General features: G+C 37.0%; 1 protein-coding gene across 2 annotated transcripts in view; it reads right to left on the minus strand.

Annotated features, from left to right (window-relative positions):
• The window catches only part of LOC103174634 (dihydropyrimidine dehydrogenase [NADP(+)]), a 156,153-nt gene extending 143,839 nt beyond the window's left edge, over window positions 1–12,314 (minus strand). For both annotated transcript variants that reach the window (XM_007887106.2, XM_042334993.1), the window contains exons 1-2: window positions 12,049–12,314; window positions 2,101–2,211 (exon numbers count right to left, since the gene is read on the minus strand). In XM_007887106.2, the coding sequence (XP_007885297.1) occupies window positions 2,101–2,211; window positions 12,049–12,087 (150 nt within the window). In that variant the 5' untranslated portion in view covers window positions 12,088–12,314. The remainder of the gene's footprint in view (window positions 1–2,100; window positions 2,212–12,048) is intronic.
• Between the last annotated feature and the right edge of the window lie 5,241 nt (window positions 12,315–17,555).

Raw genomic sequence — 17,555 nt, forward strand, 5'->3', positions numbered from 1 at the left:
AAAGTATGTAGGAATGTAGTTTTTTTTCCCCATTGTATAAGAAGCTAGTGTTACAATCAATAAACTGGCTATATAACCAACTGACCTGGATTTCAAATCCCCTGCAACTTGTAGCAAGAGGCTGCCACAGAAAGCTAGAAGCAATGTTCGTTTTGAAGTGGTAAAATAAGTCCCTTGCATAATATACAGATTGTGTCATTTTTTTTACTGGTTGCGAAAAGTCAGGTACAAGCTATCTGATTTAATATTGCGTAAGATCTTCTGTGAATGGAAAATAACCAGAGCACATTGACGATTTATCTGATCTCTCGCTCTACATAATTGTAATAATAATTATCCTTGGATAGTGCTCAGTTTATTTCCCACCTATAGTAAAGAACATCTTATGCAATATTAAATTGAGGTTCCTTATGAGGAAAAAAAGCTTGATATTGCTAATATACAATAAACCCCCAAATTCACCTCCCGCCACCACGGTTTTATATCTTTCAAAACCACAGTGCTGTCCTGCAATCCTGACCGCCATTCCTATTGCAAATAGGGCTGGAAAATTCACATCAACAGCCAAGCATTCAATCCTTGCCTTACGTATCAGGTGGATTGGGTTGTTGTCCAGGCAACCTAGGCCCATCTGCCAGGCAGTGAGCACATCTGGAGAATAAGGCAATCTGTGGTGAAGGTTACAAGGGGAAGCAGAATTGCCATGAGACCCCTATTATCTTAAAACTCTCATCACTGTACAGCAGATGCTGAGGTCAGATCCATGTACACTACCTGAAACTGAGAATTCACTGAACATAAAAGTTGCTCTGAAGATTGCAAGAGAACGATGCATTGAGGGTGGCGATGTCACTATGTCAAATTTTAGAAACTGGAGCCCAGTATCAAGCCTGTGCCTGACCAAGGAGGATGTAATAGATATGATTGCCGGTTTATTCCAGCAATCCTTGCTACAAAACAAAAAAATTAGGAATGAAACTATTTATCGTCATTTTTTTTTAAAAAGGAAACTTTTCCTGTGTTTCTACTCAGTCTCTGACCTCCAGCTTCCTCCAAACACCTTAACCCAGGTCTCCTTAAACAGCATTGGTTAGGGCTGATTATTTAGGCAGCTTCCTTTCTCATGATTTAATTAGGCCCTTTTATCGAAGGTTTCTTATAGAAAGATGTGAGTTCTCCATCCCAGAGTATGTCTTTTCTCCTGTCTTTTATTTAGTTTTCAGTTCAATTCTACCTAAACCTTTGAAACCTTTCTGCTCCTTTTCTCTATTTTGGAAGTGGAAACACCTGGATCTATTTTTATAATCCAGTGGTTGTGAACCACTTTTCAAGGCAATGAAAAGCTGAGAGACAGAAGGCGATCAGAACCACATCATAGAATGCATCTGGTCAAAGACTGAAAACGACAATAAATTACATGGAAATCGTGTCAGACTAGGAAGTGGGAGTAGCAAATACACAAACGTAATGGGGTCTCCACAGAGAGACACATTTTTCTGGAAAAATTACTTTCATAATTAGGTAAACAATCTGACTCGGAAACACTATGCTAAAATATACCTTGGTAGCTTGACATTTTAAATGTTACTTTAACACTGGGACGAAGGTAATCTAACTGAATAGAAACACATTTCTGGAATAATTTACCAGTTTAGTGTTGTGGTCACAGATGCAAATGGATTTTAGTGGTTCATAATATGTACACATTGACTACGTTACTGGCCGGCAATCAACTTTTTGTCAACATTCAATACGCTTGTAATGACTGAACCACAATCACGCATCATTGTGGAAATAAATGCTTCTCACCATCTGTGATAATTATCAAAAAATAAAATCTTTATCTTCAGTGGATGTTAACTTTTGATTTAAAAAAATCTATCAAATCTAGTGGTAAATTAATTACAAAGTGCAAAGGTTTCCTGGATTACCAAATAACTCAGAATTCCTTGATCAATTTAACTTCTTACAATCTCTCCGGGAGGTAGCCATCGAATTACCCATATACATTCCCTGCAGTTAACAAATAACAAATGCTTGTTAAACATTTCAACAGCATAAGTGAGTAAAAACCGAGAAAGAGATAAAGAAAGTACATACTGAGCAGCTTTTGTTGGTATTTCGTTTCCAATGCTGTTTGACATTCTTGGTTCTTTCTGTGGATCGCAGAGATGCGCACGTCTTCACACGTGGATTTAATGCCAGAATATTCTACAAGACACAGAAGTGTTTCAGTATTGGGTTCAGATAATCAAAGAGAGAATAGATCAAAAAATGAATTGTAAAGTTTCCATGCTGCTGCAGTGACACCTTAGCTTACTTAACATTAAACACTCAAATCACTACACTTTGCTGTATATTCTGTGGAGCGCTTTGAGACGTCTCGATGATGTGATGAGGCGCTGTATCAAATGCAAGGATTATTATTATTATTATAAACTACTTAAAAGGAGATGGACGTCAGCAGCACTCAATGTCTGAACAAATCTCAGAAATAAGTTTTAAAAATACATTTTCGAAAAAAGCTGATTTAAAATTAGAAACGAAAAGATACTTAAAATACATTTTCATTTTGGACAGATAATGAGCGGCTATATTATAAATTATTGGAATAGTCTTTGATTTAAATGTACCTTAATACATTGAGCAGTTAATTATGTGCATATGTGCATATTCCTACATATATTTCCGAGCATGTTTGCTTGCGTAGAGAACCAACCATCAAGTCTGTTGATAAGAAATAAAGTAGATACAAATAACTGCTACCACACCGTTGTCTAACAGAGGATGGATTAGTAAAGATGTAAAAGGTAAATTTACCTTGTAATTTTACAATGAATTAAATCAATTCTTTAATGAGAATTATACATCTATGGATTGCTTTAATAGAGATGGATGAGATGGATTTCACATCCTATGATTGTGTAGTATTACACATTGCACTTACCCCAATTAAAGCACAATATTGCTGTACAGAGCAGACATCTCACTTTGATGTAGCTTCTCTACCTCGATCAAGACAGCACTTGGTTCTGACAATCTTATGCTGCAGCCTCATGTCTTTCGTGACATTCTTGTTGCCCATCTCCTCCTCCCACCCCCCCAAAAAACTATTGTTTTTTATATGCAATTGGTACTGCAAATAACTAGGTAATCATTTGGAATAACTAATGAGTTCTAATTCTAATTAACCATGAAAGGAAAATGGACATTTTCCACACTGTCTATATTTTGCTAATAAATATTTTATTGGAGCCTTTTCAGCTTCCCTTCCTTTGACCATTAACGTATCCTTTCTTTCACATGCATTACATATGTATAATAGAGTCAAGAGGATAATACGAGCGGGAGAATTTCCGTCCACTAATGTATACTATATAGATCAGATATTGCAAATTACTGCATTTCAGCAAATGTTTCGATCTGCTCTTGTTTTGCATTCGTGCAATGCATGATCAAGTATATTGGAGCAACTTAAAATAAATCAGAATCCCTATTAACCAAAATAGCATTAAACATATTTCATAAAGGCACACTCGCCATTTAATTGGTCAGTGATTTGTCTTGTCCAGTAAAATTAGATAAATCCAAATTTGCCCTTGAAAGTACAGATGGTGTACCTCATTCAAATAAACCTATAGAATATTAATACATATTGTATTGTTGAAAAATCCTTTGTTACACTGTACTACCTTTACAGAACCTCTGTGCCATGATGACAGACACAATAATGATTCTTAGAAAAAGACTAAAAAGGCCAAAGGGAATATTTTTCAAATAGGCTCCTCCTGACAACACATATCAAAGATAATTGTTAAAGATTTAGCAGAGTACATTTACATTATGCAACTTGATCATACTTCATTTCCCCCGCAAGCATTTTCTTTCACTGCATAATATAGTTAATTAACTTCCAGTCCTGTGTTTTTGTAGAAGTTTTAAATAATGACATTGTGCCCTCAAACCACAGTGAAGCAATGTAGATGTCTACAGTTAAACGTGCAAGAGCATAAAGTTGTAGCAACAAACAGGAAAGGGTAGCCCGGTCCTGGTATTTTCTTAGGTGAGCAAGAAAAATAAACAGATCACTGAGACTTAACATCATAACACTGAATGAAATTTATAATCCAATGAAGTTTATTTCTAAAGTTCAAAGAGTAAGCACAAAGTAAGCACTATCGTAGTAAATCAACTTGACTTTGTCAAAGGTATTTGCTACCATTTTCCTGATGGTATTGAGAAAATCAACTTCAATTGCTTTTTTGGGATAGCAGTGAAAACTCTAACTTGAGGATGTCAGCAAAGAGTTCATAAGCGGGTGGATGTACTCATCATGTTTGGGAAAGAATAATAGCCGAAAAGGATTATTTTCATTTTTCCTCTTACACAATAAAGACTATTTCTTCCTTGGGATAAGATTCTCCTTTGTGCAGAAAATAACAACTTATTGTTAACAACTTTATAATACCGAACTGCAAAAATTTGAGAACAGAACGACGATAAGGTCACATGTCAAAAAATGATAATGTCAATTAATGTCTAGACAAATTCTGCAGAATTATGTTCAGAGGCCTTTTCTATTTGAGCGGCTTGTAAATACACGGTAGAGCATTTAGAGTGGATGATGCTGAATTTTGCAGTCAGGAGATGAGAGACCAAGAGTATCTAGATAAGCTAAGTGGACAGTTTTTAAATTAGCTAAATGTAGTTCAAATTGGAAGAGAAAACACCAAACGTGCATATTGATGTCAAAGCACTAAGGACATCTTTATTCCATGCAGCAACCAAAGCCCTTAACCGTACATGGAGGTGAACAAATGAGAAAGAAACAGCTTTATTGCTGATTCATTCATGTGTGAGGTGCAAACATCTAACCTTTCAGGTCAGACATTATGTTTCTGGGACTGAATGTACCCAGAATTAGACAAACTTAAACACTCTAACACTGCATCGCTCCATTGGAACTGGGGTAACAGCTTTGCAGGTGGAATTAGAAATACGTGAAGATCAATCACTATTTGCTTCCTGTTGATTTGAAAAAAAATGAACTGTTGTCTTTACAGGATATCAAGATAATACACGGTGTTCTCTACAGTACAAAGTAGAATAAATATTTTGATAGAAGTTGGTCTTAAATCCACAGAGGTTGCATAACACTCCCATTCCACATCAGTCCGCCCTCTTATCATGCAGTTGCCTCCACATTCTGCTACAAAAGCAAAATTAACATTATCCACTGCTGAATCATTTTACAACTACTGCAACTCGCATTTATATATCTCCCTTCACATTGGGTACTCCCGGTAGCATGGTGACGTGGTGAGGAAAGACTGATATATCTTCCCTCAGCACATCACTGAAAATCACATTTAGTTTGGCACATATGTAAAACACAAAAATTTGCAAATTGGCTGCCACGCTTGCCGACAAAATACACAGACAATGCACTTTACAGTAAAATCCCGTGAAGCGCTTTGAGATGTTTGGATAACCATGATAAGGCGCTACATCAAGTGCAAGTCATCCAATATTATTATTTTTCTTATTTCACCAATGCCTCTTCTTAAGGATGATGAACTAGAAACAGGGAGCTGGCAAAAATAGCCCGAAAAGCTATCTAATTGGGGAATCAAATTGAAAAGAATTTTAAAAACCTGAAAGACCAATTCGCAACAAGCTGGAACACAATCTACTGTGCTGTGGAGTGTAGAACTACGAGGGACACCCTCTGCTGAGCAAAATAGATTGTATTATGTACGATTATAATCAAACTCCGAGATTCTGCAGGAGTAATTATTGAATAAAGCTGTGATGTTCATACCTAATCGAAGAAACGAGACCAAAAATAAATCTGTTCATTATGACCGTCCAGATATCAGTTGGCTGTTGAATAGTTGCTGACAGAAGAACAGCAATGTTTGAGGCACGATGCAGAAACATAAAAGGTTAAAGGTGGAACTCCATTTATCACCTGTGCTGATAAATATATCCATTTTACTCACAATGTCATTTTACACACATACTATACAATGTGCACAACCCAACCTGTTAATGGCAACTAAGTACTTAACAAAAAATGGCAACTAAATACTTAATATAAAATGGAGAAACATGTATTTTCTGATTCATAAAAATATTAGGGAATATGACATTGTAATTTCAATATGAATTGAAGTACAAATACTTTATGAAAGGAAAGGCAATGCTACATGCATCCTTCAATAAAGCACTATGATTTCTTTAGGAGATTTTCTGCCAAAAGTTCAGTGGTACCAGGGACCCACTGTTTTACAGTGTCTTGCCCTTGATGGAAAATACTTCTAGTTATTGATCATAAAGGTTCATAGCAAACACTATGTCACTGTGATGAACTGCAGCCACTGTGAATTTGCAACCTCAGCAGAATTGGGAAGAAAAACAAAAGAAAAGAACAAATGCAACATGTGCAATATTCAATCAATATGTCATTTTGTGCAAGCACTCATGCCCGGTCACAGATATTCCAGAGTAAACTTAATGATGATCTGTCAGGAAAGGAATGCCCTCTATACAAAATAAAATATCCTTTTTTTTTAAAAGAAAGATCATAACAGAAATTTTGAAGCTGGGTATTTAAAACGAGTTTCAGTAATGTTTTTCTGGAGTCTAAAAATAAAAGCACCAGTTTAGCAACACTCTCCCAGCAAAGAAATTTGGGGGAAAAATCTATTGCATTTGGTCTCATTGAGACCAATGTACTTCAATTTCCTTTGAACAGCTACCATTTACCGTAATACTTATAAACTTGTCACCTCTGTCTGCTCTCATAATTTGTCTTCATGAAAATTGACCTCAATAGTAATCTATAGATGTTTAAAATAAGTGTTGATCTCAGCTTTTCACTGACTGAATAAATGGAAGATTACTGATTACAACAACTCTTTTTCTTTCTCTGCTTGAAAGGTATTTCAATGTGTACATGTTTTTTGTCCCAATATTCATTACATTTCTGCATGATAAAAATCCATTTGCGAATAATAATACTAATCCTTGCATTTGATATAGTGCCTTATCACAATAAGATGCCTTATCACATCTTCTAGACATCTCAAAGTGCTTCACACAATATACTGTAAAGTGATTGACTGTATGTTTTGTGGGGGAACCGTGACAGCCAATTGCACACAGCAGTGCGCCACCAACAGCTGTGGATTGAGTGACCAAATTATTATTATTATCACTTTTTGGGGGGATGTGACCATATTACAGCAAAACCAGCAAAGCCTTTTCTGAGGGCAATAATAATCCTACAATAACAATCCTTTGATATAGCGCCTTATCAAGTTGTCGAGACGTCTCAAAGTGCTTCACAATAATAATAATATTAATAATAATAATAAGACAATAACGGAGTCTGGGGGATGGGTCCACAGGCACCTTCTGGTACCTCAGCCAGGTGGCCATTCTTCAAGTATGAGCCCAGCGGATGAGTGTTGACTGGCCGTAGAAGGGTTTACAGCTGCACCCAATGCTGTTCTCACTCTATATCCACACGCAATGTGTCAGCCCGGCTCAATGGTAGCACTCTCACCTCCTAGGCAGAAGGTTGTGGGTTCAAGCCCCACGTTGGGACTTGGAATCACATAGTCTAAGCCAGGGTGGTCCAACATTTTGGCTGCTGAGGGCCACGAATTGGACCACCCTGGTCTAAGCTGACACTCCAATGGAGAGGTCCATCGGTGTCTACGCCGTGAGAAGCAGGGGGGCGGCGGCTATCTATTTACAGCTCACCTCCCCTTTAAGAGGTGAAGCCTTGAATACCCGGTGAAGCTACCTAACTGCTCTGTGTCTTCCTTATATTAGTCACCTGCCCACATGGAATTCGTGCTTTTGGCAATTTTTATTTTACGGCCAGTTGCTGATGTCATGGCAACAGATATTAAGCTTTGAAAAATCAAACCATCCCACTTGACCTCCATGGTACTGTACATGATTTGGTCCACAATAATATTGGCTCATATTCTGCTCCGCACTACTGGGAAAAATTCATGACCCGCATATATCCATGCAATTAGAAATATAACAAACAATACTAGTAAGTGAGTTCAAGAGAGTGATCTCATCTTGTAGCTCAAATTGTAGTTATAAACCCTTCACTCTAGTATTTCTATAGTTTAGAGTGACATCTGAAACCCTTGATCAGACTGTGTCCTTGCAGCTGATTCTCAGGGACTCGACATTCATTTAGCACCGTGCACTCCTAATTCACAATTTAAGCATCCACTAAATTTCTTTACACTTCGTTAGAACGTAATAGTTGCCACGGTAAGATGAGACATGGTTGAATTATGATTTGATACCAAATCTTTGTACAAACAACCCTATTAACAGGGTGTTGATGAATTATGCAGTTTAAACGTATGGTAAAAGGCACTATAGGCATGTAACAAACTGCACAATAAACCTTGCTACCTGACTGCACGTCAATAGAATTCTCAAGTAGGCAAGATCATTTAGATGAGGCAGATAGACAATAGCAAAACTGACAATGATGGTAGGAACTGAAAACAAATCAGCTTTAAAAAAGATTTCAACACACCACACACAAACAAACACAGTTCCACTCCTTCAAAGTTTTAAGAGGCACCACCACAAAAAATACACTTACAATATTTTCCTGTCTGTGTCATACATTTATTTGCATGTCTGTTACCATTTGCAGTTATTGAATTGATGTACAGCAGTTTGTATTTCTGATCTGCATACGAGGATTCTACATGTTCAAGCATCCAATAAACATAGAAAGGTGTCTAAATTAGACAGAAGATCAACATAAAATATGGCTCACTGCTAATGGCATATCCCATTTCATCAGCACTATGTTTTCCAATTTAGCTAAGAGGTTTCAGGGGTAGAAACTCCAATACTAGTGCTTACTTATTTTTGACGTTTTGCATCCAATATTGAAGCACTAAACCCTGAACATTAGAAGAGTTCATGTGAAATTAAACTTATGTCATGAGATCCACAAGTTAAAACTGCGCAACTGAGAGTATTTACCATGTGGTTATCTTACCTCAGTATTTGCTCAAGCTTTATTTTCAGTACAAGAATGTCATCTGAACTAGTGGATCACTCCTGCCTGACTGTTACTAATTACACAATGGACACAAGCAAGAATCCAACATCAAAGCTTGTATACTCACAAAGCAGAGGGCGAAACCTTGGGCAAGTTTCCTTACTCCACACGCCTAATAATAATCCCTCCAAAAACCAAAAACAATAATTAAATTGGTCATTTTCAATCCACGACTGTTTGTGGGACATTGCTGTGCGCAATTGGCTGCCGCGTTCGTCCACAAATATACAGTCAATTCACTTTACAGTGTGTTCTGTGAAGCGCTTTGGGACGTCCTCCTGACGTGAAAAGCGCTATATCAAATGCAAGGATTATTATTATTATTATTAATCTAGGACACAACATGATGCAAGATTGTGATCAGTTCAGGATTAAATGAACAGTTCATTATTTAAGGACGATACATCTATTTCCAATCTTCTGCAGCAGGTGTCTCCTGTCAGAATGCTGCAAACAGGGAAACTGTGTGGCAGAAGGCACACAGCTATTACTGGCTTTCAGGGTGCTCGAGTGAAAGCTCCTCTACAAGAGAACATATTGCATACTGTAAATTTACTAATGCTGTGTGGACTATTCAAATGATATGCTAATTGCTTCAATGCTTATTCACTCAGCTTGCAACCCAAGAGCTGTGTGCCACTGGTTTAAAATGAGCACTAACCAACTGAGGCGGATGATTCTCCTCCCACCAAGAAGAGTTTATGTTTTGTCAAGTGATTGATTAGAGACAGAAGCAACAGCATTATTTAAGGCTCACTCAGCGGAAACTGTAGCATAGTGGATAGAGCGCTCGCATTGCAAGCGAGAGGACCTGGGTTCAGTTCCTGGGCAGGTTGAAACGTTGGACAAGTTTCCTTACTCCACACGTCTCTGTTTACCTAGCAGTAAGTAGGAACCCGGTTGTTAGTTGATTGGCAGATCACTTCTCCAGGGGTAATAACCCCTTTTTAAAAAAAATTGCGACTTGTAAATTTTACAATTTGTTACAAACGGGACTTTTTAGACCCACGTTATGGAATTATTTGGTGACGACCCAACCGATCAAGAACGGAAACTGTAATCAAACTGATTTTTCAGTGTTGATTATTCTCACTTGTATAAATGGCAACATTTATGGTGAATATGTTTAGTAATGTAGCGCAAATTGTGCAAGAGTACTGGGGTGGAATGAATCACATTAGTCAGCTAACATAAGACGTGAACTAGTTTGTTCAGAAACACATCCTTTGCTGAATCCATCTTATTAGTGGATGAATAACCTGTTATAGAAAGGAGGGGTGGGGGGGAGGAGTGACAAAGATTAAATTATAATGGAGCAGTTATAGATTATTGCCTAGAATAAATGCATATATAAAAAATTTAAAGGCCTCACTGTAAATTAAAGTAATCAAGTCTGATGAACAGAAACACCTCATCAAATTTGGTTAAGATCCAATTAAATATTGTTAAGTGATTAAGCTGACAGACTAGTAATCATGAAAGACACATAGATGGCGTCTGACTTGTGGACTGCGACAGGAAGAAATTGATAAAACACAACATCCCTTATCATCAGGTAAAACAATATGGATTACAGAGGGACTCATCTAAAATCGCCATCTCTAAAATGAACACTGTCTAAAAGGAAAATAGAAATCTGTGAGGATTTATTTTTATACTTAAGGACATTGAATGCTGCTGCCAACATTGGGGAAATGTTAGAGACACATTATGAAGTTGTTTGAACTAATGAAGCTCAAAGTTAGAGAAACACGAATACTCAGTAAATGGGTGGGCATTATGGTCTCAGATCATTGGATAGCTTCGTCACTCCCCTTGTTCCAACTATTTGGGGTCAGAAACCTTGCGTCTGTTTATAGATTTTTTGTTACTGTCAGCATAATTCCTAGAAGACAGTTAACCTTAGGATCGGAGAAACCAAACAAGCTGTTATGCAGGGTGAGTACATTCTCTACAAGGTCATCATGATTCAGTTTGGCATGATGACTGGAAAGGAAAACTAGTTTATATAGAAGGGAGAAGTCTATTTTCCATAACATTGTAAAATAATAAAATATTAAACAAGGGGAAATATTTTTCAAAATGTGTCAGCAACAGACTTCAAGAAAAGCAATATCAAAAATAAATGATGTTTATCATATTCACTTGCCCTAGGAAATACAGCAAAGTGTCAGACAACAGGAAGCATGAGTCAAAACAAAGGACCGATTTGTACCATAAACCTGGACGCACAACCAGAGAGAGCTATGAAATATTGCTGATTAGGACTGTTTTAGAACAGTGAGTTCTCATCCATTAACTTGTATTACTAAAATGCTACAATATAATGCCAAAATCTGCAAAGAAAAGCTATTCATTCTCACTGAATAGAATTCTGGACGTAAAAATGTGAATAGTATTGATCATTATCATCATTCACTGTACTTTCAAAAGGTATTAATCTGCTTATATTCGAAAACTAAGGGGAATAAACAGATTTGAACTCCACTGTATCGGAAGGATAAGAATTGCTTGCTCCTTACCCAACCACAAAGCTGTAACATTGATCTCTCCAGGATATCAACTAAATGAAAGAAAACGTAAGTTCCCCATCAAAACGTAATAGTATAATAATAATAATCCTTGCATTTGACAGAGCGTCTTATCACGATTTCGAGAAGTCTCAAAGCGCTTCACAGGATATACTGTAAAGTGAATTGACTGTATATTTTGTGGGCGAAACGCAGCAGTCAATTGCACGCAGCAGTGTCCCACAAACACTCGTGGATTGAGTGACCAAATTATTATTATTCTTTTAGCATTGTTCAAAGGCAGAATCCAGACTCTTGCAACGTTTGCAATGATCTTATGCAATGAAGATAAATACAAGGTTCGCGTTTGGAGCCTTTGAGAAAAACTAAGTCGTGACCTTCAGCAAAGAATTGGTTTACCTCAATATCAGGCAAATCTCTGCTCAGCATTCGAGACATGGTGAGACCCGACGAAGTGGAACTTCCGAAAGCAGCTGAGAACCGAAGTAAAGTAACTTTGGTGGCTCATGAACCGCACCGGGCAGCTGTAAGAGGAAATCCAGGCAATTCCAAAGTCCAATCTGATAAAGAACACGAGCAACGGTTTATGCAACAGTTCAAGAGGCAGCCAGTCTGGTTATCATTGTTGAGTGTGTTAAAATATACTTGGCTCAAATAAAGCGGGAACAATCCACCAACTGTAGTCCTTCAAATATTTAAACACAATACGCCTAAGATTGTAATGCCTTGCCTTGTTCCCTCCTGAGCTGGGAGACGTGGAGAGAATGTGAGCGAGCTCAACTGTTGGCACAAACAGTCATCAAATCTGTTTGTGGCTGAGAAATGTTTGAAAGAAGAGTTATAGATACTGTATGTAGGTGAGCCTCGCTTTAATTGTATTCTTACTATTAAGTGATGATAACTAGGCTGTCCAACTTCTGCAAAGAAATTAAAGGAGGATGGGGAGATGGGGTTATGGATGCACTGCACCTTCGTAGGATATAAGCATGTCAGTCAACAAACAACCAAGTAGCACTCCTGAAACCAGCCTGATTTTATTACCAACCATTCCTACAATAAAATACAATACAATCAAATAAAATGGAGAGCACATTTGGGGGAATATGAAATTAGTTTGGATTTAAGGAAATCACGTGCAATACAATCAGTATAAAATGGAGGCATTCTTTTGTGTTGGGCACCAAAAAGCATTAAACAGCCACCCGTTTAAAACAACTACAACAACAACTTGCATTTATATAGCGCCCTTCACGCTGGTCGGTGTCTCAGAGGGCTTAAGGGTAGTAAGAATTGGGAGCCATACACAGGTGCTCAGGAAGCATTTAGAGCATCACTCAGGAAAGTTCCCATGAACCCAGTCTGCTCCTGAATACAATCGACTGAAGCATTTTTAATTCACTCCAAAAGTTCACACAAACAGCACCAGCTAATAGTCTCTCACTCTCTATTTCCACACTGACGAATAAACAGATACTTTTTTATTGAGTCCAGCAATAAAAAGGAGAGAAAAAAACCCTGAAAATACAAGGGAGATTTCTTACCCTGCCCCCTTGCCCCCGCTCCCTGTGACACGTAACCTGTCTTGCACACCATAACAAAGAGTTCTGTTGTCAGGAATCAGTTCAATGCCACATCTAAAGGGCAACACTTCCAATAATACAGTGTTCCTTCAATATTGCACTGTAGTGTCAGAATAGACTATGAGCTCAATTTTTGGTGAAGGGGCTTGAACCCTCACAACGTTCTAATACAGAGGCTCCAATGTTTTCAAAAAGGTAAAACTAACACATATTAACACAGAGGTTTTGAACAGTTTTGAACCTTGGAAACATAATCTTGTGAATGGCTTCTCTATAACAGCTGATAGATCCACATTTCATGCAAACATGCACTTCTCTGATGTCATTGATGAAAACTTTGTGAACGTGGACACCAGGAGCTATTGATTACAGCTTTAATGCCAATAACTTCATGGAGCAATCAGGATGTGTTTATGAAGTACTGCTTCAAACAATTGCATAGCCTCTGATAGATCTGTTATCATTATTGTTAGACAGTGAAGTGAATCTGCTTGCATGAAATGTCAATTTGCAAGCAGATATAGAACAACCATTCACAGCAAGACTGCTATTAACAAGATACAACTGTTTAATAATACACATTATTGTGGGAGTGAAACAAGAATAGGGATTGACAATTTGGTTAGCCGACCTCCAGGGATCAGTCAGATCCACCTTCCATTAGTTCTTTCAGGGGTAAGATATCTCTGTCATTAAGTTATTAAAAAAGACTCAGAGAATTGAATTATTTTCATTGGAGAAAGCTCGAGAGAGAGGGCACAAACTGGTCTTGAATATTCTGAGAAGGCATGCATTATGCAGAGGTAATCAAGTTATTTAATTTGAACCGTGATTGCAGAACCAGAGGACATGAGTACAACATTTAAAAATCTGAAATGAGAATAGAAATTAGAAGAAGTAAATAATGTGTGTGGAACGGACTCATAGGAACATAAGAATTTGCTTGGTGAAAGAAGACCAAGGTCCATCCAGTTCGATTTCCACCATCCTGGCAGTTGCTTGACATATCCCAGACTATATACTGTGTCCCGAGATATTTTTTCCTATATCTTCCATCACATTCAATGAAAAGGAAAGCTTAAGGGACGTGCTTTCTTTCAATATACTCTCCACAGCTACAGAAACAAACATGCACGTTTATCTGTTAAAAAAAGACATTTGAAAATGAAAACATGGAAGACTGAGAGGAGATTTGATTGAGCTTTTTAAGATAATGAAGGGTGTGGAAAATTTGGATTTAAGTCAATTTTCTGCTGTGGGCACCATTCCAGAAACAATGGTCATAAATGCAAAATAAAGGCAACAAAGGCAGGAAAACAAACTAACAGCAAAGGTGATGGAACAAAAAATGTATGAAAGGGTTTCAAAAAAGTAACTAGACAATTTCCTGTCGCATAAAATAATTCAAGGTTATGAAACTTAGAGAAAGTTTAGGGAAATAACCTTTTAGGGAATTGGATGGGTAGGTATCATGGACCAAACGACTATTCCTGCCTGAAATTGTTAATCTAACCTAATATAACTGTGTTGTGATTAAACCCTGGGAAGATGCAAGGTTGGGACTCTGGGAACAAGCTATTCTTATCCATCCAATACAATGTTGTGGGAAAGAGTTGTGTGTGAATGGTTTCAGTTTGTATCATAAGAGGAACCAGTCCAGACCCCATCTCGAGCCATTCGGATCCAGAAATCCATAGAACCAAGTGAATATACAACAATGTACAGCAAATATATACTTTTCTGGAGAATTGTAAAATAATAGTAGTGAGCTGCTGGTGAACTCTGTAACAGGACACAAAGAGAGAGGGATGAAATGACTGCCTTGACAATTCTCTCACCCTGTATGAAACCACTTCAACTCTGCTCATTAACTTCCCTTGATTGGGATGATTGTAGCCACAAACCAGCACTTTACACACCAATCTACTGCACAAACTATTGTAGCACATTCGTGCTTTTTATCCTCACCACTTCCAATAAATTGTTTATCTGAGATGACTGCAAATAACCCTGAACTTAACATATTAAATACACCATGACAAAGTAAAAATTGCCCTGTCATTATCTATATTAATACATTCGGGTATGTAGAAACTTGACATTTGTGCAGTTGCTTAGGCAAATGGCATGTTCTTTAACTTGCTACCAGTGTTGCACAAGAACAGCCCTTGTGACATACCCTCTGATTTTGTTTCTCTCTCCCTGTGGTGAAGCACCTGCTAGCCTTTACTCAGTGTCTTCCTCGAGATCAAGAATGGAACGTGTAGGGATTTTGTGAGCACAAATTAACATCCTAGAATTGCAAGATGCAGTGTGTTTCGTGATGCTGCGTCAAGAAACCTTCATTTGTTACCTTTTTTTAAATAATGAAGCATCAATCTGCTTATGGAAGGATTTTAAAGTAAATGGATAATACAGCCACAACCACAGTGTTTTCAGTTCTGCTTAAAACATTGTTAAAGGTATAAGGTACCACAATGGAGGGTCTATGCTTCTTTATTGAAGGTCAAGATCCACACAATATTAACCTTTTTCACTAACATTATGCTGGTTAAAAAGTTAAATTAAAACGTTTTTCCTATAATACAAAATCTAATGATTTTTGATCCCATTCAAATAGCCGGAGCATTGAAGAAAACGGAGTAGAAACACAGTAAAAACATGAAGAAATTGAAGACAAACAAAAGGAAAATTAACAACGATGGAGCCTTGTGTCAAACTGGGTTTCATAAAGCACAATATGACTTTGTGTTTTGATCTTTTAAACTACTGTAATTCCCACCAACTGTCATCAAATTACATGTCCAACTCTATGCAGCCCCCATGCATCAAGCAGTCGTACTGCATAGCAACAGAGAAATTGCTATTTGACTTAGCTGATTCCAGTTATATTGAAATGCATCAATCCAATTAAATATAAGAAATGGAGAAGAAATATATGAAGTTTTCCCCCTGAAGGCTCACAAAGAAGATACCGGAGTAATTTATTATGTTTACCTGGGTTTTTTGATTCATAATAGTCAAATAAATTGTTTCTACTCAATGTTCTGCTTCTTTCAATGAGATGGACACAGGAAGGGAAAGACTTTGGTGCAAGTTGATCTGACTTCACAGATCTGTTCTCCTTCTCTCCTTCCTGCAGTGATGAAACCTACTGAAAATCTACCATTTGTAAATAAATATGTGATTGTTAAAATGTATAATTAAAGAATATATCTTTTTGAAAAAACTGTAAATCCAGATTTAAACTACTGTAGATATACAAGGCAGATAGGAGTCACACCTTGCCAGCATTTCAACAATTTTTCGACTGCAAATGGCATCTTTCGTAACTCAAACTCTTTGCTATGTCAAAATGCTGTCGTGGTAAGGTGGAGAATTGAAAATGGATGTATTCGTTCAATCCAATCCATATATGTAGTTGCTCACTTTGTAATTATAGTTTGACATTTTAATTAAATTATGAAATAATATCATTAACACATAAATCCCATGATTCACATATTTTACATGTGTAAATCAGCTAAAGGAAGAAAGTGCTCAGAATAGGAGAACTGCATTTATAATCAATGCTAATCTGGAAAGAGATTCACACATCGGCAGTTATTTTAGTGGACCTTGCATTTAATACAACGCCTTATCACGTCTGCGAGACATCTCAAAGGGCTTCACAGGATATACTGTAAAGTGTAGTGATTGTATATTTTGCGGGCAAATAGTTGCATTATGTTGACATTAAAGTTCTGTGCTGTTTGCATTTTAAGTGGATGTACACTATGTGTATGTTTCATATTTTATCAGAGATTTGTAGACTGCTTTAAAAAATAATTTCATTTTTCATATATTTGAGATAACTTGGATCGTTTGCACCAAAATATTCATGAAATCTGTATATCAGAATTATTACTCTAAAAGCTAATACTCCAAAAAGTCTCATTGGACATTGTGCAGTCAATCCATTTCTGAATCAAAATTGGAAATGGATTGTGTTACGTATCGTTCCTTCAAGGGGCATCCTAAAAAGATGGGTATGCTTCTTACAACTACTTCTGGAAATGCAATTATTCACGTGAAAGTTCTCAAGAGCAAAGAAACAGGAAGATTACTGAATACAACAAATGAATCAGTGAATATGGAACAGAAATATTATATCTAAACAATTATGTAAGCACCATTGTAAACGATATAACCATGTGGAGGAAAAGTACATACTTTTACTTCTATTTTGTACAATGCTGTTTTTTTAATAAGTATGGCAACAATGAAAGCAAGTGAATATCGGTCATTTTTAAATGCCATTTTTCTTTAGTTTTAACGTATATTAAA

Source organism: Callorhinchus milii, unplaced genomic scaffold (genome assembly GCF_018977255.1).
Source record: "Callorhinchus milii isolate IMCB2004 unplaced genomic scaffold, IMCB_Cmil_1.0 Scaffold5, whole genome shotgun sequence".
NCBI lineage: Eukaryota > Metazoa > Chordata > Chondrichthyes > Chimaeriformes > Callorhinchidae > Callorhinchus > Callorhinchus milii.